The sequence below is a fragment of the Castor canadensis genome, chromosome 8 (genome assembly GCF_047511655.1).
Source record: "Castor canadensis chromosome 8, mCasCan1.hap1v2, whole genome shotgun sequence".
Taxonomy (NCBI): Eukaryota; Metazoa; Chordata; class Mammalia; order Rodentia; family Castoridae; genus Castor; species Castor canadensis.
This window is the reverse complement of record NC_133393.1, coordinates 43,266,874-43,292,216: the sequence shown is the minus strand read 5'-3', so window position 1 is coordinate 43,292,216 and position 25,343 is coordinate 43,266,874. Positions and strand designations below refer to the sequence as shown.

The window sequence follows — 25,343 nt, the reverse complement described above, 5'->3', positions numbered from 1 at the left end:
GCTTTCATTATCTAGTAAGGAAGAAATGTGGGCACAAAATATGACAATGGTAATTGTCATTTGAAATGAGATATAAAAATATGGCCCTTAGGTACTTGGTGTCATCTGCCTGTGACTACAATGTGTAATTGCAATTCTTCTTTTACACAAGTTATTATGACAGATCTTTGATTCTTTCGAGTGTCCTCTAGTGACCTGCAAGTTTTCTGCTGTGCTGCTTTATGCATTTTCTCACTGGTCCTCAAGTTTGTTCCTCCTGGTCTTCTCCTGAACTGAACTTAGGCCCACCTCCAGCCTTGGCATCAAAGTGTTCTGGTTTCTGTGGCTGCTGGTCAAGCATAACTTAGATGCATCCTGTTGAGACTAGAGAGTCCATGGCTGCTTTCTTAATATGCAGCACCTAGCTGCTTCCTTCTGCTGCTATTGATCATGTGCCTATTGTTGCACAATGTTGTGCTTATTTCTGGACAGCTTCCATATGTCGGGGGCAGCTCACGGCCACCACTCGGATCTGTTTTGGGCTGGACTCTCTGTGGCCCTAAGATGACAATCATAAAATACTTGTGAGAAATAGTGAGTAGTCTCTTTTCTCACCCCTTCTTCATTCAAAATTTGGTATTTCTGGGATATCTTAACTAGTTTTTGTAGTTGATTTTATTGCTTTTTGCATTTAACCTGTAACTTTATCATATGGTATCTCATCAGTATATTATAGGTAGGATTTTAAGCAAAGCCTTGGGTTCAGCAAGCACAGGTGATATGTAAAGTGGGTGGGGAGGATTCAGCTGGAAAGAAAAAATGGAGCCAGATCCGAGAGGGCCAGCCAGAAAGTTTGGATTTTGATCTGTAGGCCATGGAAAACATTTTTTAGTGTGGTTGATAAGAGACAAAGCAGTTTAGTGGGAAAATTTGTTTAGCTGAATATATTAAGTATGTAAAGAACCAAGAGAAAACTCTGAAAGAGCAGGATCTTGTCTACCTTTATAGCAGTTACACCTCCAATAATAAGACTACCTGGAACATGATAGATTCTAGAAGAATATTGTTTGGATGGATGGATAGATGGATGGATGAATAGAGTGAGTGAGAGAAAAAGAAGGAAGAACAGGGGGGAGGAAGGAATGGCAAATAAAGGGGAATGAAGAGGCATTAACTAGAATCTAAGCTTGAGATCAGGATCTGAGCTAGAGTAATAACTATGGGTAAGGAAGGAAAAAACTAATATAAGAACTATGGCAAAGGAGAAGTAACCCACTTCAAATTAGTTATTAGTCACTATGGACAATGAATAACAGACATTGAGGGGGCTGCCAGTCGGTTGTACTGTTGTAGCTGGTGAACTGAATGGAGGAGGAGAGAAGGTGCAGCTTGCTCTGAGTTGCAAGTGGTATGCACATATGTACAGTATTGTAAGATTTTCAAGAAAGCATGAAAAGTTAATTCTGCTTCCATTTGTCTCTAATGATGTAATATGTATATATAACCTACTTTTAGATCACTCAAGAATAAAACAAACCAATGATTTTAGAAACTATAATGTTATATTTTAAAATTCTTATAAAAATGGTAAAATTTGAAGTGAAAATTTGTTCCCTAATTAGTAATAAAACATTTAAATTTCTCGTGACTAATTTTCTTACTTGCCAAAGACTCGAATTAAGAAAACTAGTCCATATGAATATTTGGCTGTATTTCTTAATGCAAGTTGTAAGTACTACCTCACTTATAGCTATATTATTTAGCTCAGCCTATAGTTGCTAAATATCCACATCAATAAAATGCTGATGAAATATTGATACAGATTTGTTATATTTGCTACATCTTAGATTTTATTTCCAAGACTGATTTTTTCCATTTTAATTTGTACTGATAATTAATGCCAGAATTGGTAAAAATGAATTTTCTGTGCCTAATTTTAGCCAATCTGAAGGTATAAAGTGGCATCTCTGTTGATTTAATTTGTATTTCTCTGATTACTAATGAGATTTAACATCTCTTCCTATGCTTATTATATATTTAGGGTTTTTTTCTTTTCTCCTGCACACCATCTCTTTAAATTGTGTGCTTTTATTTGAATTCTCTTGTTTTCTTCACATATATAAATTATGAGTGTTTCTTATATATTAGAGATAATAGTCTCTTATTGGTTGAGGGTTTGCAAATAACTTTTCTCAGTCTTTATCAGTTATCTTCATCCATGGAGTAATTTATTGAGCAGAAGTGCCTAATTTCAATGTAATTAGCTTACAGAGTTTTTTGTTTTGTTTTTAATTTTATGGTTTATAATTTAGAATTTTATTTAAGAAGTTCTGTCTCACACCAAGATTAAAAGATACTCTGATATGTATTCTTTGGTTAATTTTATAGTTTTACCATTTCTATTAGAGTCCTTACTTCATCTAGAGCAGGAGTCACCAAATATTTTCTTAAAAGGGAAGGTAGTATTTTTGACTCTGCAGATCAGTGGCTCTTCACTTCTGCCATTGGAGCATGAAAGCAGGTATAGACAGACCAAAACAATGGAGACTACTTGTTGCAATAAAAACTTTATTCACAAAACAGACTATAATTTACCCACTGGTCCAGAGGATACCTTTGTTTTTGGTACTAGATGGAGTTCTGGGTGGGTTTTTTTTTCCCTCTCTCATATCATAAGTCAATTTTTACCTTACTATCCACTGAAAAAATTAATCATTTTCTCATTGATTGACAATGCCATCTTTTTGTACATTGCATTCTCATTGTAGGGCCGTGCTTTTTTTTTTTATACATATATCTCTGGTTTTGTAATATGTCTAATTCACGGCTCGTTCCTTCTGGTTACTTTTCTTAAAGTTAACGTAACTGCTCATGGACCTTTATTCTTTCATATAAAGTTTAGAATATGTCTGTTGGCTCACTCAAAAAAGTATGACTGATTTTTATTAGGATTTAATTGGATGTAAAGGTTCACTTGGGTAGCATGGGTGTATTAAATTATGCCACCCAGGATCGTGTTAATACATCTCTAGTTATTGAGATCTTCTTTGTCATTTATTAAAGTCTTTTATTAGAGTTTAAAATACTTTCCTCACTAGGAAGGTTGTATATTTTTATTAAGTTAATTCCTGATTACTTACTGTCTTATAACTTATTCATGGTATCTTTTTTTATATTTTTAACCTTATTGGTGTGGAGAAATACTATGAAGTTCTGTAAGTTGTGTTTATGAAAGGTTAATAAAAACTTGTTCTTTGAAGAAATGAGATGACTGCTGACAAACTAAAAAGAAAGAGTTAAGTCAAAAATAAAAATGTGAACTAGTAGAAGAAATAACTAATTTTCAGTAAGAAGGATAAAACATCAAAATTAGTTTTATGAACTACATTATTAATATAAAAATTGATATAAAAGAAATGGAAAATATAAATAGAATATTTTTATAAACATTTGAAATGTTAAAGGCCCTTTCTTTCAAAAATATCCAGACTTAAATGGGGTTTATAGGACAGTTCTACCAGATTTTCAAAGAACAGGTAGCTCCTTTTTTTTTTTAATCCAAACCATTACAGAAAATAGAAACAGTGAAAGCTGTGCACAGCTTATTTCTGAGGCCAGTGTAAGCCTGTTACTAAACAAGTTAAAGACTGCCCAAGAGCAGGAAAGTGTAGACTCATGTATGTTGTGAACATTATTCCTGGAATTACAAAAGATAATTCAATAGGAGACAGGAACATAGCTGTATTCTAATAAAATATGATGTATGGACACTAAGATTTGAATTTCGGATAATGTTTATGTATCATGAAATGCTCTTCTTCAGATTTTTTTCAACAATTAAAAAAATCATTCCCAGCTCACATGTTGTACATACCCAGGTAGTAGGCCAGATTTGGCTTATGGATTATAGTTTGCCCAGTCTTGATCTAACTACACAACTCGAATGAGCACACTGTCAATATGAATTCTGCCTTTCCTGTATTATCCATTATCTGTCAGGACATGTTTCATTTTTCCTTAGTGTACCCTCTGCAGGTACTTTGTGCTACTAGAGAGTGATATTTTCTACCTACTATGTCTCTTCTCCCAGCCTAGGTGTACATCTCTCCCTCAAACTCCCGCTCTGCTTTTTCCACTTCATATTCATACCACCAGTCTTCTCTTGACCCTGAATACTTTTGGGATTTTCCAGTTATTTTAGTGGTTCTTTCTGCTATTGTTCACAATAGAAGCTCCAAACATGCATCATTTATTTCAAGCTGCCATCTCACTTTATATCCTCTTGATTTTTGCATATCAATTTAGCTTCATATTTCACCAAGAAAGTAAAGATCATAAGTATTCTTTTAACTGACTATTGTATAGCAAAGGTCTCCTTAGAGAGTGAAAACTAAAGCATGGCATTGAGGAAAATATTTGTTAACATATCAATTAAAAAAGATTAATACTTAAACTATATTGTTAAAAGTTCTGAGTCAAATAAGAAAAAGATAACCCAATAGAAGAATGGACAGAAGATTTGACAAGCATTTCATAGAAGTAGAAAACTTAATGGTCAATAGTACGTGAAGAAAAGCTTGATCATATTAATTATTAGGAAATTATCAATAATCATACAGAGAATATCTCTAACTCACCAGATTGGGGGAAAAATATACTAACTTGCTTCTGAGGCTGTGGGGTTCCTGGTATATAAATCAGTACAACTAATTTGGAAAAACAATTTGGCATTGCCTAATAGAAATGCCTGTACCAGAGGGCTCAGCAATTCCACTTCTACCCATGGATCATGAAGAAACTCTTGACAGCATTTGTGTGCCAGGGGCTGAGATCAAGAATATTCATGGGAGCAATGTTTGTGATTGTAGAGGATTGGGAACAAATGTTATTGGCAGTAGAATGGACAAGCTGTGGTATATTCATACTTTTGTAATTCTATATGGCAGCAAAAATGATTAAATTATACCTACATACAAGGGAGTTTATTTCCAGCTACTTAAAATCAAGTATTTAGTGAACTTTGTCATTGTATATATACAAATATTTTTGTTTGAAAGATGTTGGCCTTTAAAAATGAATATATCTTGGCATTGTAGGGAAATTTAGGCAAGTTAGATATACAAATTAAAGTTTAAAAATGAATTTTAAGTAATATATGACTATATTCTCCATGTAAAACTTAAAATATGGATAAAGAAAAGTGTTTCTGACTAGCACTCCAAACTAGTGCTATTGGAGTTTGGTGTGTATTCCCCAGATTTTCATTTATGCATTACATTCATACACACACATACATGTATGCTTGTACTGATAGGGAATGCATTTTGTTTTATGTTTTATTTTCCTTGTTGAATAAATTGTATGCCTTAAGTTCTTTCTATGTCAGCTCATAAGGAGCTATATTTTCCTTTTGAAATTATATGAATTCATGGTATAGATTTTGTATAGCTTACCCATTTTTCCAATTAATGGGAAGTTGTTTTATTTGATTACAAAAAGTGCTGAACTCATTATTTGTGTATTTATGTAAGCAGATGTGTGTCTATATTCTCAATGTAAATCATCAGTTTGCTGTGCATACAATTTTTTTTTTTAGTCTTTGGATGTCAAACATTTATAGTTTTATTCTCTTGGAGTCTTAAGATCTATCTTCGGAGGATGCTAAACATATTCACTTATATTCTAAAGTTTACATTTGTAGTTTTATTTTTACCATCTAGCTCTTTAATCCATCTGAAATTTATTTTGTGGAATGTTGTGAAGCAGGGACCTAAATATATTTCTTCCACATGGCTGCCCAATTTTTCCAACACTGTTAAGTGGTGAGCCACTGGTTAGAATTTCCTTTATCCTTTACCACTATGACATCTACTAGGCAAAGTACTAAGACCATACACTGTTCCTAAGCACTTTATGGTATTCTCTCTTAATCTTCACACTCACCCACTTTACATTTATTTTATATTTGAGGAAGCAAGGCATTAGGGGTTAAGTGATTGCCCAGCATAACCAGTTGCTAAGTAGTAAATCTTGGATTTTAGTCCATGAGTCTAGGTTCAAAACCCAGGCTCTTAACCTTTATAAACTTGGGAAGTTTGAATTGACAACTGTATTTGACATATCCCAGTCAGCCTGAGCTACTAATTGCTGTGACTTTCCTTTTCTTGGATCATAATTTAAAGCTCAGTGTCAGAGAGATGGAGGCCAAATGTATTTTTTAACATTGACGAAAATGTAATGTAAATCCAAGGAAAAAACAGAGTGTTGTTCCTCGGGTTTATTTTAACATAATTCATGATAACACAGTAAGCCAAAGTTCTTTAAAATTTTTTAAAATGTCATCCAATTCTAAAGTTTAGGTATATGACCAGTTATATAAGTACTTGATTTTATTACTTGGTAAATGTTGGTGCCACTAAGAGTTTTATTTAATATTGAGATTATGATCAGTGGCTTGGTTATTTTTTAAAATCATTCTTTTTCACTTAACATAAATATGAAATGATACTATGATTTGGGGATTTGTAGCCAGATGAGGCTGCTCTTTTACTTGCTGTATTTCCTTGGGCCAGTAATTGAATCTCTCTGAACCTGTTTTCTGTCTTTAAATTAGGTCATAACAGTGAGGGGGGAGGGATAGGATATTTAAATAAGAGAATGCTTGTAAAGGTCCTTGCAAGATCTAGTGTGTGGTAAGTATACTGTCTTAATTTGCTTTTATTTGAAAACATGTATATGAAAGCCCTTGGCATAGATTTGTTTTGGATGTTTTAAGTAAATTACAAAGAATAAATCCCAAGTTAAGTTGTCCTTAAATTGACAAGTAAAAGTGATATCCTTAGCTAATTTTTATTAATAGGTTTCTGTTGCAAGCAATTATCAATTCAGTATTTTTGAATAATTTATTTCTGTTCTCTTTATTTCCTTTTGTTTAACGATTCTAGAATATGTAGTAGACAGGTTTTTTTCTACAGAAATAGTTTTAAGAACATCTCAATATGTGAGAAACCATATCACAATTTAAATATTTCCTTCTTTGTGATTTCTGAATGTCCTTTTTAAATTAGACGCTTAAATGCCACATCATTCTACATACTGTGCTAAGACGAAGTGTTGCGGGTAGGCACAGAGCTTCTTCATAACTCAGGCTCGTTGTTCTGGGAATCCAGTATCTGAACATTTTTTCCTAGAGGAGACATCAAGTTCACTTTTCATTTTTATTAATATTAAGATAGTAGTCTCCAAATAACTTACATGTATCCGTCATTAAAAAGTTCAGTAAACTACTGTTTTACATGGTAGATTATAAAATAGGTTAGTCATGTATTCTTATATTTTACATACTATTTGAAAATTTTTTCAAGTAAATAAGATATCTTTAACATTAAAATATTAATTGTTAAATTATATAGCTTTTCATTTATAATCATCTGCATATTATGTGGGCATATTTATAAGCAATCTGATGAGGTCTGGGCAGTTGAATGCTCAGGGGAGGTTTTACGATAATGAATTATTGATTTTTCAGGAGCATATTTGGAATTGTGATTGCAGTCTGTACCGTCCATATGTATCTATTAAGGGTGGGTGGGGTATTGTGTTGTGACAAGTGAGGTACGACCTTCCTCTGCAGCACAGGGGCTGCGCAGTGAGTGACTGTCCCTCTGCTTGTCATGCAGGTGCTGCGGTGGCTGGCATATACAGAGTGGCAGGGAAGAACATGGCCCCTTTGGAAGCACTGGTGTGGGGCGTGGGGCAGACCGTATTGACATTAATCATCTCCTTCTCAAGGATCCTCGCTACGCTCTGAGGTTTCTGAGGGAATGTCTAAATTCACACAAGGACGCAGATGTACAGATTCCCTGAAAATGGCATTGTTAACAAGTGGAAATGACATTGCACAAGAGTGTGGATGGACTCAGCAAGTCAAAACCCAAGGAAGAAGTTGAGCTGTTTGGAAAGCCTGCCCTCTGGCGTTCACTGATTGCACTACTGCACTGCACCTTACGTGCCTCCATCCCAGGCAAGGTGCACTAGAAGCTATGTGAAGCTGCAAGAAAAAGCACCTTGTTTAGCTGCCATTCAGGTTAACATTGGTGTTGAAATCATCATTCTCAACAGTGTTGTGTTAAGTTACAGGGACGTTTTGAGAAATTGACATATGTGCCAAACTCTCTTCTTTTTGTTAACATTGATCATGTGACAATTTGCAGTATAGATGTAGCCGAGTGCTGTGAAGACATTTGACACGAATTCAGGTACTGTAGTAAAATCTTTGTTTGTAATGCTAAATCCCACATGAATGCAAAATAACGAATTGTTTAATATGACAGAAATTGTTTGGTTTTTAATACTGAGCATTTCTGGGATTTAGGTTTTAATGTTTAGGTGTTATTATTTAATTTATGTGGAAAATAACAGTTTTCTTAATGGAAGAGGAGCTAAACTGTTTTAAGAACTCAGTAGATCTGTAGGGTGCATACTGTTGACTAACTTAAACACCCTTTTAATAGTTTCCCTCATACATAATACTCTATTTATATAAATTAAAAAACTTTAAGGGTCACACCCATTGCCACATACATGTCATAAAAACATAATTTGAAAATTTTCTTATAAAATTTGTAAGGAAAAAAAAGTCTAAAATGCATGTTGCATTCTTTGACCCTTCTAAAGAAAGTTTCTGCTTTGTATCTCGTAGAGAAAAACACCTTTGTAGTTAGTGTTGTGGTGTGATTATATTACTTGTTGCATATACCTTGGTTTTAACAAAACAAACAGTCTTATTCTGGAGTATTAATTATTTAAAGAGTGGCCTAAATTAGGCTCTGGGAATAAAAAAAGCTTCATATTTAGAAGAATAACAAGTAAGTTATATAGGAAGAATAATCAACTGTCTTATTTTGGATGTGTGGCCCTGTCACAATTCTGCTAAGTAAGCAGGGGAAACATAGTAAGTAATTTTTAACATTTGACACTTAGTCTCTGCACATCAGTACAGTACAGAGCGCGTGTTTGAGTGGTTTGCTGCAGTTGTTCAGTCTTGATTTATGTTGGTATGATTTAAGTTTATTTAAGTTATTTAACTTTACTAGACTCTGTGGTCATATTTATTAAAAATGGAAATGTACTCTGTATAAAACACTTCAAGAAGTAGGAAAAACACAGATCCTGGTTGAATTTAGATTTTTTTTTTTGGTACCAGTAGAAATCTTAAATGTAAGGACAAACTAAAAATTAATCTAGCACCCTAGCCTCTCTGTGTAACTTAATTTAGATTAGAAAGTAGGTTTCTTCTAGATCCCATTCAAATTTAAAATTCTTGCTATCCGCACACCTTTTTTTCCACCAAAAATAATCAGTTTAATAAGGATTTGTTTTGTTTTAATGCCACTATTGGAGCCCAGTTTAGGAATTTACTAACACCGTGGCATGGAAATGTGTTTTAACAAAAAGACAACCAGTGAGCAACTATGCTTTCTTAGGGATCCTGGAATAAATTTAAAAATGGATTCTTTTTATTATGTACAAGTCAAGTATTATTTTCATGTGTTCCTTATGTTCGTGATGTTTTCTCAAATTAAATTTAGGCATACCCTTTCCAAGTCAATTTGATTTCTTCTTTTCTATTAGACTTGAATTATATTTGTCCTTTCACTGTTCTTTCAATAATTTAAAGCATTTGTATTCTTTCAGAGGAATTACCAATAATGTGTGGAAATTATTTCAGATGTACAGATGAGTAGTTATTTTAACATACAATTATTTTAAGAAAGTCATCATGGTGAGGTAATACGGAGCACATGGATCATAAGCCAACATTAATTAGAAAATAACTTGGACACATTGAATATATGAATGAATGGACCAAAGAGATTTTAAGCTCCTGTTTTTATTCTAGAATGAAAGTATAATTGAGTAGTTAATAGTTTGTAGAGTGTCTTGCAGTTATCTCATTATCAAGTTGATTTACATTGAGAATTGTGTATGTGTGTGTGTGTGTACTTTTAATTGGGGAGGATTTTTATTTTGTTTGCTTTTCTCAGTTATTTTCATTGGAATTTTGTGCAGCAGTCACTGATGTTTTGAAATGCAGTTGAATAGTGTGAATTTATGAAATTGTTTTAATAACTTTATATGCTGAAATTTTTAAAAAGTTACTGGTTTTCTTATAGAGACAATGTTAAATGATATATATGTATATATGTCATATACATATATCGAGAACTATATATGAATATGGTCTAATTGGGAAGCTTTTGTGTAATGAACACTTTCATGTTCTAGTGGAAAATGTGCTATTTGTTCAGTTGAACTATCTTTGAAATAGATTTGAGGATGCTTTAGGTTTTTTTAATTTGGGGAAATTTTTCTTGGTTTGATAGTGCCGGAGACCCTTGTTTGGGATGTGACAAAGCCCTTATAGATATAATTGGATTACGCTTTCTTAAAATTTGTATGTGATTTAGCAGTAAGTTTTCTTTGTAACAAGTATAAGAAGGAAGGGGAAAATCCTGTGTGGTTGACACTCCTTTATTTTTAAAAATGTTTGGTAAAATACTGCTGATAGTGAAATCAGTTCCTCAAAGAAGGAAGTTCTTTATACTCAAAGTTCTTACTTAACATACTGGTTAGGAATGTCCATGGTCAGAGTTAGTCAGGGAGCCTCATGGAAGCTGCACTTAAGCTGCAAACCTGTAAAAGAAAGAAGTGCAACTCATTCTCTGGTGGCACAGTTCCGCTTGGTGCCCGGGGTAAGGAAAGGCCTAAATGATGCCTGTGTTCAGTGCTTGCAGCTTAATTGTTACTTCAGATACTAATGTTTACCAAACAGCGTTATAGTACTATCTTAGTATTTACAGTATACATTTCCACTGCTCCATTTCCAAACCCATAAGGGTTTTTGTTTGTACTTTAAGTGAAAGAAATAAAGAAATGAGTTGGCTTGTATATTTTTTGTTTGTGAGGTAAGGAACAAGGATAATTTAAAATTAAAGACTGTTGTTGGGAAAGGTCTTTAGGGAACCTCTCATTAATGTGTGGAAAGTGAAACTTCCTCATTCAAGTGCCCAGCTGACACTCACATGCTGGCTAACTCGATTTTGTAACCCTTTCTGCAGATACACTGTGTGCAAAGTACAGCACCAAGTGTTATCTGTTGTAAGTACAGAGATGACCGAGATGGGATCCTCCACTTGAGTTCACCAAGAGCTAGCACACAAGTTTCAAATCCTAAAATGATTGTGTCAACTTTTTGCTTCCTGGTTCTAGCTGAGAGTTGAGATCTAGTTTCTCCTCCCCAGCATTCTGATTTACCCAGTTCAATCCACTAAGTGGAATTTCAGTAACCAAGATGCCATTGCTGTGACACAGAGAGCACACTAGATTCTAAGCCAAGTGACACAGGCTTGAATCCAGACTTTGTCATTTGCAGACTGTTTGGTCTGGGCAAATCAATGAACCTCTCTGAGCTTCAGTTTGTGCTCTGAAATTTGATTAATACCACCTGTGGCTTTGTGAGGATTATGTGAGATTGTTTATGAATGGCAAAGCAATATGTATTTGATGATAAATGCTCAGCAGTCAGCAGAGTTCTTTAAATTGCACTCTGCAATACCAGTTGAATCCACTGTTCTGTAGAACTTGTCTGCTTTCTTCCATTCCCACATCTTCCCTACATATACTTTATGAAGAAAACTAAAAAACAAAACAAAAAAACCCTTCTCTTATAGTCTTGCTTTCTTCACATCTTCTTTACTCCTTTATTTTAAAAATCAACAGATATTTATCTAAGAACACTTGGGAGTTGTGGGGCAAACTGGATTAAATTACAGGTTCTGGTTACCACTAGTTAATACAGGAAAAGCATACAGGTGGCAAGCATTTTCTTCTTTCCTATATCCTTTTTACTTTCTTTGAATTTACTCAGAAAACTCATTGACTCTACTATATCCAAAGTATTGTCCTTGTTTTAGATGTAAGGTAGTCTTTCCCCATACATTTTCCTGGGCTTTGGCTTGGCTGTGTGATGCCAATCCTGTAGGAACGTAGAGGTGGGCTTCAGTGTCTTAAGTCCTCCTTTCCATGAGCCAAGGTGGTTGTTGGGTCCTATTGTTGTTTTCTTTATTTGCTGTTTTTCTTGTTTAGCCTAGAAGAAAATGCTATTATTTTACATTTGTGTTCATTTTATAATTCAGAAAGTAACAAGAGGCTGAAAGCACTTTCTGAAATACTCAGACTACTTCACTCTTGCTATTCCAAAGCTTAAAGAGAATCTCTTGAAACATTTATTTTGTTTTTAAGATACAAGGAATATGAAAAAAATTACTGAATAAATTCTGGTAGACATAGATTCCAAAGAAGTTTGGTAATGTGTTGGGTGACTGGGTAAATTGCTATTTATTTGAGTCGGTGGTTAACATTGACTAGTAATCAAATGGTCTCACAATCTCTCTTAATTTCCCATCCTCCTGAAGCTCTTCTGGATAGAAAGGATATCACATCATTAAAAATTAAAACTTTTTTCCTGGGAAGAAAAAAATTAAAACATTTTTCAAATATGTGGTGTCATTTTGTAGCAGATGAAAGTTTAAAGAGAGGAAGAAATGTTGGAGGAGTAATGCACAAAACAAGGCACAGTTGATGAAGTACCCTGCATTATGTGAACACACTTCTCCCTTCTGTTAAGCTTGTGCACCACCCTGTGCGGGCTGCAGGCTGCTTGTGTGCATGGTGCTGTGTTGCTTTCAGCGTGGGATCTACTGACCATGGAATGCTTGAAATCATACTCCATTGTGTGAGTGTGTGTGTGTGTGTTGGGCTTGCTGTTCTAACTTGAGGACCTCTGTTCCTTATAGGTAATACATTGTTATAGGAGGTTGGTGAATTTAGTTATCTCAAACTTTAGCTGTGAATTTGTTTGGGTAAAGCAATGCTTAATATATAAAGTATGTTCAGTAAATGTGGAGATGTACTGGTTAATTCTCTATTAAATTAGTGGCAGCATTCACATCCCTGAGAGAACTGAGCTATGAACTCTAGTCATCTCTTCTGAGTGTAGAGAATTCATTTTCACATTCTTTATTGCATCTATGTTGAACTTACATAGCAACCTTTCTTGATTTGGAGAACTAATTTAGCAGTTTCTTCAAAATCTTCCCAAACAGATGTCATACATTATTGTTTAAACATATGGACAGTTGGGATAGAAGTGGAGGTGCTGGCTTAGAAGACAATATTTAACACCTTTGCTTATGCATCTGTTATCATATTGAAAAATAAGTAAGTGTAGGCAAACCAGGACTTCATGAACCTCTGACCCTTTTTGGATTATATTCTGCACCACCCATATACAGTATATCTTTAGGTCTTTAAGTGAAACTGGAAAGAAGTAGGACATAAATACATAGAAAGAGGAACTGTAATGCACGATCATCTGAATCCCATAACTTCAACACTTTCTTCTCCTAAATGTATATTGGTAATTACTAAAAATCATCACTTTTTTAGAGCCCTGTTTTAAATGACTGTTAGCTTGAGAGTACTACTAATGATAAAAATTTTCCTTTTAAAAGGCTTTTTATTTTGGGGTTTTATTTGAGACAGTATCTCACTATGTAACCCATCCTGACCTCAAATTAGCGATCCTCTTGCCCCACCATCATCCCTTTTTTAAAAATTAAAGTATTTCACTTTATCATTAGGTATCTTTGGGATAGACTGTTATTAAGTTTTCTCCAAAGAAAGCAAATTAGAGGCATTTGTGCAAATAGTAATAAAAATGTTTTACATTCAATGCTGGATAAGTTGATAGCTTAATTGTCGACACTTTCTTAGGGTTTATGATAATGGATGCATTTACCATGGAGGAATTTAAAAATATTCTGATTCTCTCCCCAGCACACGCACACCTTCAGACATGAGCTCTACTGTTTAGGTGAACAAACAGGAAATTCCATGGTATTTTTTTGTTTCAGTCATATAAGTTGTCGAAACTCATGACATTCAAACCTAAGTATTAGCTCCTGACTCTAGTTGTTCTGGGATGAGGGGAGCAGATTTATCTTAAAAGTTAGCTATCTAAAATGTTTTTATTTAAATAGCAAAGGTACAGTTTACTTGAGTCTTTTAATTTAAAAGACTCACTTTCAAATTGTTGTAACTCTCAGACCACTGATGAGTCACTTGTCAAGCCACAGTACCATTTTTAAAGGCTAAGTAATGCCTTGGTGCCTTGAAAGTTGAGATACTTCAGAGTGAATTTGGAGAGATTCAAGATTGGCACTGATGAGCTGGCTGTGTGCATGTCACTTGTGACTGGGAATTCAGAGTTTAGGAAGGGTGTCTTTGAAAGATTTCTTAGCTACTAACTTCTTACAGTTGAAGAGAAATCAGCCATTGACTAGGACTAATGATGGCTACTTTCATTATGTTTTCATGATATGGCATTTTCCTCTGTGTTTTTTGTTTTCCAAGTAAGTATGAAATGGGAAAAAAAAAGTATGAAATGGGGAAAAATGTAGTCAAACAGATTAAATGTGGGATTTAGTTTTGTTGTAAACTAGATTCTAGTGTGAACAGTGTTAGTTTTATATTGTTGTACAAAGGCAGAGACTTTATGTAACCTTTAGAAATATGTTTACCATCAGGGATTTATTTTTACTATAGAAATACTAAATGTACTGTGAAGCTTAAAGACAGGAAGAATAAAGCATTGGAGGGGTAATACACAAAAACAAAATGATATTTGATGAAGTAACCTGCATTATGTGAACTCATTCCCCCTTCTGTTAAGCCTACACACTATACTGTATGAGTATGTGCACTGCATGTTTACATAGTACAGTTTTAATTTTGAAGGATTATTTTAAAAACTATGTTTATATATAATGCCTAACAAGCTGTAAATATTGTATACTATTGATTTTTAATTTTGTATAAGCAATTTTTTATTTCCCAATTCATGTACAAATTTCATTGTGTAAATAGCATAATTTCCTGGAGAACACAAATTTTGCAGTGAATTTTAAGTATTTTAATTGCATCAGGTTAGGGATGTTGATCTTTATTTTAAATGATTTTCACCACTCTCATTTTCTTCAAAGGGCAGCAATAAACATATGCAAGTTATTTCTGATTTATAGAAAGTTGATCTACAAAGACAAAGATCTAGGTTCCAATTCATTGCTTTAAAGACAAGACGCACAACTAGCATCCAGTGTCTGATCACGGGACCCTTACTGAGTCCACATGTGGCTCTCCTCTTTGTATACACAGGGTGAACTCTTTACTGACAACACACAAAACATCTGTTCAAAGTGAATCCAACACTTCAATGTCATTACACAGAATTTATTGGATTAAAAATTTGTAATATACAGTATTTTAATAAAGTTTCTGTAATTCAATTTCATGCAGTTATATATAAATAAACCTGTCTTTAAAAGCTTTATGGAGTGTTTGACTCCTGGTGATGTGTCTTCTCAGCTCATTCACGCTGGACCCAAGTGTCTTTTGTCCTTTTGTCATTTGGCCAGTTTGACTTGTGGATTTTGGAAGTAAGCAAGAAGTCTGAGGACAAATTTGCTCTAGTCTGTAGATTTGCTTGTGGCCAATACTGGGCCACACAGCACTTACTTCAGAGAGTTACTGTATCAGGAAGCTCGCTATCATTTTCAGAATATTGTCCTGCCACTTCCCGAGTGGCTAGTATCTGCAAGACACTAAGCCTTCAGTTAACTTCTTTCTTCCCCCATTTCACATTTGAGGTTCAGAGAAGGTGGGAAGCTTCTCAAGGTCACATAGCTAACAGCTTAGTTAGGGTTTTCCTACTCTGTTACCTATATTTTTCCCACTATGCCATGTTAGTTTCTACAGAACATTCTGGAAGCTCCTACCTGTAATGAGATATACAAAGGTCAGATAACTTTATGGGGAATAAAAAATGACCAGCTCAGCATTTGTCAAATTTATGCATACTTGGATTTTTGGATAGGGAGGTGTAAGGGAGGTGCTAGGTACCCAGAGAGGCTCAGCTACAATCCTGCCTGAGAAGACTGGCAAATGTCACCAACCCTGCTGGAATAAAAAGTACCTTAACTTTGAGCATTGGGGGAGCTCGTGGAAGTAAATATGCTTCTGCTTACACTGACATGCTTATTTCATGAAATTGCTATGTTGAAAGGTACTTTTCCAGATTGCTTTTTCGTTCCCACCACAAAAATATTAAAATTACTAAATACATTTCTTCCATGGCCATAAATGTTAAATTCTTGGACAAAATGCAAACCTTGAGATCACAAATTTTCTAGTTTTAGGCTGTTGAAGTGATATATTTGCAATGTTTTCTAACAGGGCATGTGGTTGTTTTCACATTTGCTGAGTGTTTTGAGAAGGCGTTAATCTTCAGATTGTTGCCAGCTCCCTAGGATGAGACCAGAGAGAAAGGTAATGCAAGAGGAAGAGACTGAGCCTTGCCGTGGAAAGCAAGTCCTGGTCAGACTTGGAGATTAACTTCTCAGACAAAAAGGGCCAGTGTTCTCAGGTCCAGAGGTTCTGGCTGTAGAAACAGAAGATGTAGAACATCTTGGATTGACTGAATAGGTGTTTATTTATCAGTATTTTCACTGGAGCCTTTATTAGTTCATAGAACAATACCTGAAGTTAGCAGGAGGACCCATGGCAGATCATTCAGGAGAGAAGGTGGGTCTGCCTCCAGCTTCAAGTGAACACTGAAGAATTGATCCAATATCTCTGCTCCTGATGTTCTGCCTTTAGCTTTCCATTATTTATTGTCCCCAGACATTCTTCTAGCCAATTTTATGAATAGTCTTCATGCTCAGGAAGTTCTGGGAACAGATATTCAGAATGGAGCTAATCACATTGGGTAGTTTGCGTGCAAGACCACAGTTCTGTCGCTAGATGGTGCAGTCGTTCCATGTTTCCCCTTTTGACTTGGCCATTAGTTCTTACCTAGGATCCTCAGTTAATTCAGTCTGTACTTTGGGGCTCATTCCCATGTAATAAATGTAACATTAATTTTTCCCCAAAGATATGTGAATAAGCATGAGAAAAATAAATTTGTCATGTCATCACCAAATTTACTGAAGAGTGTTAAGAATTCAGGGTTTAAACAAAAGAAAATAACAATAGCATGATTTTAATAAGTCATAACCTGACTTGATTTATATATTTTTCTTAAGTTCTAGCTCTTTTTTTGGGCAATACTAGGGTTTGAGCTGAGGGCCTCGTACTTTCTCTGTGGCTTGATCCCTGCCCCCAGCCCCTCTTTAGGTATTCTTCACATAGGGTCTCATGTATTTTCCCATAGCCTGTCTCAGATATAGATCATCCTAACTCCATCTCCCACATAGCTAGTATTGCAGATATGGGCCACAACACCCAGTTTATTTGTTGAGATAGGTCTTGGTTTTTGCCTGGGCTATCCTTGAACTGATCCTTTGATCTTTGCCTCCTGAGTAGCTGGGATTACAGGCATGAGCCACTGTTCCCAGCCTTTAAATTCCAACTATTAATGAACAATAATGTCTAATCAAATTGGACAGTCTACACTTTTAGGCACAGTTACATAGTTGGTCAACTTCCTGGGTTAAAAGGGATTACACAAAACGTAACACAGTCAGCCTTACTGTATCATAAGAGTTGGCTTGAAATCCCTGCTCTGCCATCTGATAGTTCAAAATGGTCAAGTTGTTTAACTTTTGTGACCCTCAGTTTTTACATCAATAAAACAGAAAGAACATCTTTCATTGTGTGTAGCAAGTGTCCAGGACATATTCTTTGTCCTTGGGCTACTTGTGTATTGTTGGATTGAAATGTAGAAGGAAGATGTCCTGAAACTTTGCAAGTTTTAGTAACCAGTGAAAATGCCTCTGTTTCAAAGTCAACTAGATTCCAGGTCCTGGCATAGCATAGTGTATTTGGAGAGAGGATTTGTCTCCCATTGAAACTGTCCCTCTGAACTGGGTGCTGATTGTGCAACAAAGTCCACAGAAGGGATTTATTTTAGAAACATACTTCAGCAGGAAGGAGCCTGGTTAGAAAGCAGAATTGGATAAGCTCACTCAGCAAGCAAATTCCTTGCATTCTCCAAACCAAATATGTGCAAGATGAGGAAGCCAAAGCAGCCAACATAAATGAGGGCCTCCCGAGGGACGGGCATGACTGGCCTGTCAGCTGAGATCATAGTCATCAGCCACCTCAGATCCTGCTGCAAGTGGGCCTCTCTGCTTTCTTTATTGTTCCACAGAGACAAGCTGCAGCTCTGGCTCACAGAAGAAGGGCTGGTGTTTTCGGATCCAGAATTTCTGTTCTTGGAAGCACAAGTTTCATTCCATGGTGTGTTCTGTAGCAGACAAACATGCTTGTCTCTCATGGTCTCACATTGGGACTGCTCTTGAGAGCTGAGAAAGCACCAACATACTGTCATGAAGCTTCTTTTGTGGGAATTGGTGTCAGTGGGTGACTCCTGATGTGACTCAAGAAGACCCCCATGTCATCTTTGATGTGAAAAATAGAATGTACAGAGATGGGTGGGGGCTACCGTGGGGTTTGCAGACCCATGACTTGGCAGCCCTATGCAGACTACTTGTGTGGGAAGGGTGTTTGATGTGGTTGTCCACTCCATCATAAGAATGACATGCTAGTGTGTCCGCAGAAGTGCTGCCATGTTAAGGTGTTGACGATTTAGCTTAAGTAAGCAGGCTATTTTTTTCATAAATAAAACAGCATGATTTTCAGACTTTTAACTCCTCTTGTTCAATGCTTACCACCAGTTATCTAGCAAAATGTAAGTCTTCCTAAATATTCTGAGTCTGAGATGGGCAAAAGAAGAAAGGTGTGATACCATAGAAGTGGAGCTCAGTGTGTGAGGGACAGCTGGAGACTAGAGTCTGGAGAATGTCAGCAGCAGGTTTCATGGCTATGGTGGAAAATTGAACAGCATGCTGATTAACCCCAGAATCAGGATCAAGTAAAAACACATCTACCCATGGTATCAGCCGTCTGTTTGTGGTGTTCAAGACTATATTAGGGCAACTATTAAAAGCCCGATTTGAAGTGTATATTACAATGCTGTCCATAAATAAAGATCAACTCAACATTTTGTCAGCTTCACAAAAGAAGAGACAAGAGGCAGAGATAATACATTGGCAAATAACCCAAAAAGAATTTTTGCTTGATGTTGAAATTTGTATCCTTTTACCTGTATTGCTTTCTACTTTAAAATGTTTTTATCTTGAATGTGTATAAACTTCGACTTCACTCATCATTTCTTAAAGGGGTCAGAAGTGATCAGAGACTTCTTTATATGCAATGTAAGATGCATAACTGTAGAAGGAAAATTAAGGCAAGAATAATGTAGATAATGGTTTTTCAAAGCAACAGTCCCAAAGAAGTCCTCGAAACAGGTTCTATCATGAAAGCAGGGCTTTTCACAAGCTAAAATGTGAACAACCAAGTAAGGGAGTAAATAATAAGAGTTCTTTTCTTAAGTATCCATTCAGCATTTTTAATTCTGGAAAATCACAAATATCAATTTAATAAAAGTATCAAATCATTTTGGAGGATTCCAGTTGTATAGTGTATACCTCAAAAAATGTCTTGGTCTCTCCTCAACAAAATTAGAGATAAGGGCAGAACAGTTTCTGCCTGGAAGCGAGAGGGCAAGGGGGGGAGAGAGAGGGAGGCAGAGGGTAGGGGGGGAGAAATGACCCAAACATTGTATGCACATATGAATAAATGAAAAAAATGAATGTTTTGGTTATCTTGGCCATTCCTAATCCATTTTGGTCTCCTTCTTTTGTTCAAAACTACACAAAATTCTAGCTCTCAACACAGTAAAATTTAGTAAAATAAGGCCCCATCTCTCTCTAAAATTTCCCAATCTTTCCACTTTTTAAGCTACAATGAAGCCCACATCAAACTAAATGTAGACAGCATTTATTAAGTAGGTTCCGAAGATCACCAGGGGAGAGAGAACTCTTGAGAAAAGTATACTTTGACCAAAAATGCCTCTGTATTCCTGTCTCAGAATTCACCAATTCACACATGCATTTTAAAGACCTTGGAAAGCTCTAAGTTGAAAATCTATTTGGCTTTGTTTAAATTTCCATGAATTCTCTAAAAGAAAAAAAATGTCAATAGCAGTGACAGAACTCTCCCTAAGCTCACTCTGTGACCTTCTGCAAAGCATTTGCAAATATATTTTTAAAGCTCAATTTGGTGTCCTCATCCTAGCCCACCACCCTAAATCTGAACCAGGGCTTGCATTTTCTAATTTTTAACCTGTGTTTCTAGTCCCTTCTTCCCAGTTTTGCTCTCTCTAGCCCTCTAGTGTTCACTGACCTTCTGGTTCCTCATCCTCTGTCTGGCGTCTAACCTCCAGTAGCTTATAAGCCTTGTGATGTCATGTTTGGTAGATCCCTGCCCTGAAATTTCTTAACTTGCTGCCCCATGGAAGGCATCCGTTATCCATGCCCACACTCAGTAGACTGTGAATGTGGCACCCGCGCGGAATCCAAAGTTGCACCTGGCAATTGTCAAATGGGAGGTGCATACTCGGTGTGTCAGATTTCGGTGACAGGAGAGGCCCCTGGATGAGAAGTTCAGGTACAGCTTCCTAGATGACTGGACAGTAGTACAGACCTGGGAGGGAAGATGAGTTTCCTGAGGCGGAAGTGGCATCTGTCATGAGCAGCACACAGTGGATGCCTTGGGTTGAGAGAGCCACAGAAATCAAGCGTGGGGATCAGCATGTGTGAAGTGAGTTATAGACAAGAGGCTGGCATAAGAAATGGGCAGGGGGGGTTAGGTCTGAAAGGTAAATACGCAGTGTATATGAGTCCAGAATACTAGGAGAATGAATTCGGATTTTATCTTACAGGCGTAAGAATACCACTTAAAGGTTTTTGAAAAAGAAAAGCGTAACCCCTATCCTAAGTTAGAGGGAAGTGAAGTTACTCTATTGCTATAACAAAATATCTGAGATCAAATCATTTAGAAAGAACAGCAGTTTATTTGGCTTGTGGTTCTGGAGGCTGGAAAGTCTAAGAGCATGGTGTTGACATCTGGTGAGGGCATTCTTAAGCATTATAACATGGTGGAGGGTGTCACACGGTGAGACAGCTCAAGCAAGCTAGCGCAGGTCTCTCTTCCTCTTCTCATAAAACCACTATGGCCACCATGAGGTGTCATCCTTATGACCTCATCTAGCCCTAATTATATCCCAAAGCCCCACCTCCAAACATCATTAACAAATAAATTTGGGGATTAAGTTTCTAACACAGACTTTTGGAGGACACATCAAACTATAGCAGGCACTACTGCCTCTTTAAGATAATTTTAGTGTCTGCTTTCTGGGTATTAGTGGGAAAGAACAAGGGCTGTTGGGTCAGACTCCTCAATCACCTTTGCCCCTTACTAACTAGATGGTGTGTGTTTCTGGAAATTGAATCCAGGGCCTTGCTCATGCTAGGCAGGCACTCTACCTTTTGAGCCACACTCCCAGTCCTTTCATTTTTATTTTGGTTTTGAGCTAGGACCTCGCTAACTTTTGCCTGGGACCTCTCACTGCAGTCAATCCTCCTGCCTCTGGCTCCCGAATAGCTGAGATGACAGGCTTGCACCACTATGTCTGGCTTTCACTAAATGATCCTGAGACTGTTACTTCATCTCTTTGAACCCCAGTTTCCTTGGGTGTGAAATGACTTCAAAAGTACCTCACCAGGTTATTATGAGGCATAACCAGTACAATACCTGGAAAATATGGGAGTGCGACACAGCTAGAGATGCTTTTAATGTAGCTGTGAATTTGGGGGTCATTGTACTGTGCAGTGAGAACACCACTTCCCAGCCACATTGGCAGGCTTGCTGCCTGGCCATCTGTTTGCCATGTCCAAAGTCGCTGAGCCCACACTGCCCTGACAGCCCATGAGAGAGAGAGTGATGCTGTTGAAGTATCTGTTCCTTTAAACTTGAGTTTCCCCTCTTGTTTTGGTTGCTATTCAGAACCCTGACTCTTTGTTTTTCATCAACACTCAGAAGCAGCCACCTGGGATAGCTTTGGGAGTATGACTTCTTGAAACCCAATCTGCCTAATTACCTCCTGTGCAAAAAAGTGAGTCAGAGGGAGGTGAAACCAATTGACCCCAGCCTTCTGTGTTTTGGCCTAGAGCCCCAACACAAAAATTCCCTTTGTAGCTTCTCTCTTTCTTCTTTATAAAATTAGTTAATTGAGGGAACAAAAGTCTGATGGGAATCCTCTGTGATCTCTCTAATCTGTGCAGTGCTTGGGCCAAAGGGTTGCAGATAAGTACAAGTAAACTCATACAAAGAGAGAATTTAACAGACACTTAGCAAGTACAGTAGTTATTACAAGTCCCAGCTGTACTTATGCCCCTTGTTCTATTGCTTCTACCCTCACTCTATCTCTTTTACAGATTAAAACTCTCTCTCTCTCTCTTTCTCTGGAAGGTACCATCTTGCTTTTTTCTTATATGACAGCTCTTCCATTGTGTCACTGGGATTCTAGTCTCTGAGCCATGCACATTCACCTTCCTAGAACCATGGAGGCTTCCTGTGGATGAGACTATACCTGGGAAAAACTTGAATCATGGGGGAAGAGGCCAATAGAGGAAGAAAGAGATGAAAGTGGTGTTGTGTGTGTGTGTGTCTGTGTGTGTCTGTGTGTGTGTGTGTGTGTGTGTGTCTGTGTGTGTGTGTGAGAGAGAGAGAGAGAGAAAGAGGATGAGAGAGAGACAGACAGACAAAGGAGAAAAGAAAGGAACAGAGAAGCATCATCTTGACAGGACATGGAACTAAAGCAGAAAAGCCTGGTCTGGCTGAGGACAAGCAGGTGGTATCCATATATTATGTCTGTGTTGCATTATTAGGAAATTACTATGCACACAGCACTTTCTTCCTGCCCTTGCAAAGCAAGTTTTAGATGTTTGTTTGGAGAAGCTATTGGCATCAATGAGCCTGTTGACTGTGCATTTCCTGGTCTCTGGGGACTGTCGTGATTGTCATAAAAAGCATTTCTAGCCCCATATTTTAATTCTTATATACAAGAAGCCAAAATCTTGCTATGATCTTTAAAGGTCCTATTTATTTCTTGAACTTCCCTCCTGACTAACTGCACTCATCAAGACATCTCGGACCGCCCACATCAACTTAATATTAACAGGACTATCTGAATGTCTCTCTGGATTTTTAAAATATGTGTATAGAATTTTAAGTGCTAAGTAATAAACAAACTAAATATATCTAAGTCAGTAAATAACTTATGAAGAAGATAATTTGTTCTTAGTATAAATTGTAGGGCAGGTTCTCATGAATTACCTCTGTGGTGAATAAAGCATGAATTATTTGTTTTATTAAAATCATTCAACAGCTTAAAGCTACCCTAAGAGTTTTGAGATGCATTGTATATTTTATGAAGTGTAGATTACAGTTTTGTATTAATGTTAAATTTCCTGAACTTGATAACTATACTGTGGTTACATAAGAGGGTATTCTTATTCTCAGGCAAACTCTGTGTGTTCAGTGCTTCTATATGTTCTTTTCTAGATTCTACATGAGTGAGATCATGACATGCTTGGATTCCTGTGCCTGGGCTATTTCACTTCACACAATGTCCTCCAGGTTCATCCATGTTGCTCCAAATGACAGGATTTCCTTCTTTTTTTAAGACTGGGTAGTATCCCCATTGTTTTCATTGTGTGTACTTAGCATACTTTCTTTATATGTGCAGCCATCAGTGGATGCTTATGTTGTCTCCATATCTTTTGGTGATACTGGGATTTGAACTCGGGGTCTCATGCTTGCTGAGCAGTTGCTCTACCAGTTGAATTACACCCCAGCCTTTTTTGCTTTAGCTATCTTCTAGACAGGGTCTCACGTTTTTGGCTCAGAGCCACCTTGGACAGTGATGCTCTCAACACAAAGCCCAGCTTGTCTCGAATCTCTGCAGAATAGCAGAATCCTAATTGAAAGTTCTTTAGGGTAGGACAAGATCCTGAAAAGAACAGGTAAAAAACAAACAGAACTTATCCTTTGCTTCTGCCTTGTCCTGGGCAGGTCCACTTTTACCATTCACTAACTGTCTCTCATGCTTTGTGATCTTAAAAGAAATTCCCATGGGAACTGCTTTTAGGCTAAAGGATGGTCTCAGACACTTTTGAAACAAAAAGGACAGGCTAATTATTGTGTTTAAATTTTTTAAGTAGCAAAAACAAAAGAAAGAATGAATAAGAGAGACAGAAAGAGATACACAGAGAAAGAGAACTTCTCACTAGGAAATAACAGGTTGAAACTTTAATTGGATATGAGAAGAACTTGACATCTTGAGGGCTAGGGTTAGCTTCAGGCACAATTGTGATGCGGGTGAGATTGGTCTTCAGGAGCTACTACCTCCTTGCAGTGCCCAGGCCCTCAGCGACAGGGACCCAGGGCTGCAGCCTACCCTCAAAACCTCCCACCCAGGTCTACCCTCCCAGCTTCCTATCAGTGCTCTTGGATGCAGCCTGCTCTCTACTAGATTTGATAAAAGAATGAGTTAAGGAAAAACTACTCATGACACTTTTTTTTTAAAAGAAAAAAATCCAATAAGGCATACTTTAATCAAAGTGTAAGGACCATAACAATGGGGCTTTTCTGAGGGATGGGGGAGAGGTTGGAGGTCAGCAGGTACAAAATCACTAAGAGGAAACATCAGTGTAAGAAGCATTCTGGCTAAACTGGCTGAAATAGGCTGACCAGGGTGATCAGGTGTCACCTGGGGATTGCTGGGGAAGAGGAACCTGATCAGATATTGAGAGTATAGATTTCTGAATACATTGGCTTAAGCAAAATTCTTGCTAAAATTAGGTGATCTAAAAATGACATGAAAGCCCCCAAGTCAGGGGAGCCTAATTGTGAAGGGTGTTCAGAAGAGTCTGTGTAGAGTCTGGTCAAAGAGAGCATACTGGTCAAGTAACCAGTAATTGTATACAGAAGAAGAAGGCGAGATGGGTGGAATGTCAGGAATGTTACTAATCTTTATACATTAGACTCTTATTCTCTAAACTGTTTTATACCGACATACCAAACCCAACCAAACTTTAGTCACATTCCTTTAAGTCCTCTTTTTGACTCTTCTTCAACCGTGCATGCTTCCTGTCCTCACCTGTCTTTGGCTTACCCAGCCAAATCTTAGCAAAAGATCCTGCTAGGTAAGACTGTTCAGAAAGAGTTCTCTACCCTGATACTTCCTTGCTGTGACTCCCTCCTTATCCTTACTGTATTTGCAGGGAAGCTCAATTGAGCTCTCCTATTGTAATAACTCTACTGCAATAATCTTGAATATG

The 25,343-nt window shown here is 36.9% G+C and overlaps 1 protein-coding gene across 1 annotated transcript in view; it reads left to right on the top strand.

The window, feature by feature from the left end:
* The window catches only part of Tmem170b (transmembrane protein 170B), a 41,976-nt gene extending 26,548 nt beyond the window's left edge, over positions 1 to 15,428 (top strand). Inside the window, exon 3 of the mRNA XM_020160836.2 lies at positions 7,659 to 15,428. Coding sequence (XP_020016425.2) covers positions 7,659 to 7,789 — 131 coding nt within the window. The 3' untranslated portion in view covers positions 7,790 to 15,428. The remainder of the gene's footprint in view (positions 1 to 7,658) is intronic.
* Positions 15,429 to 25,343: the final 9,915 nt, after the last annotated feature.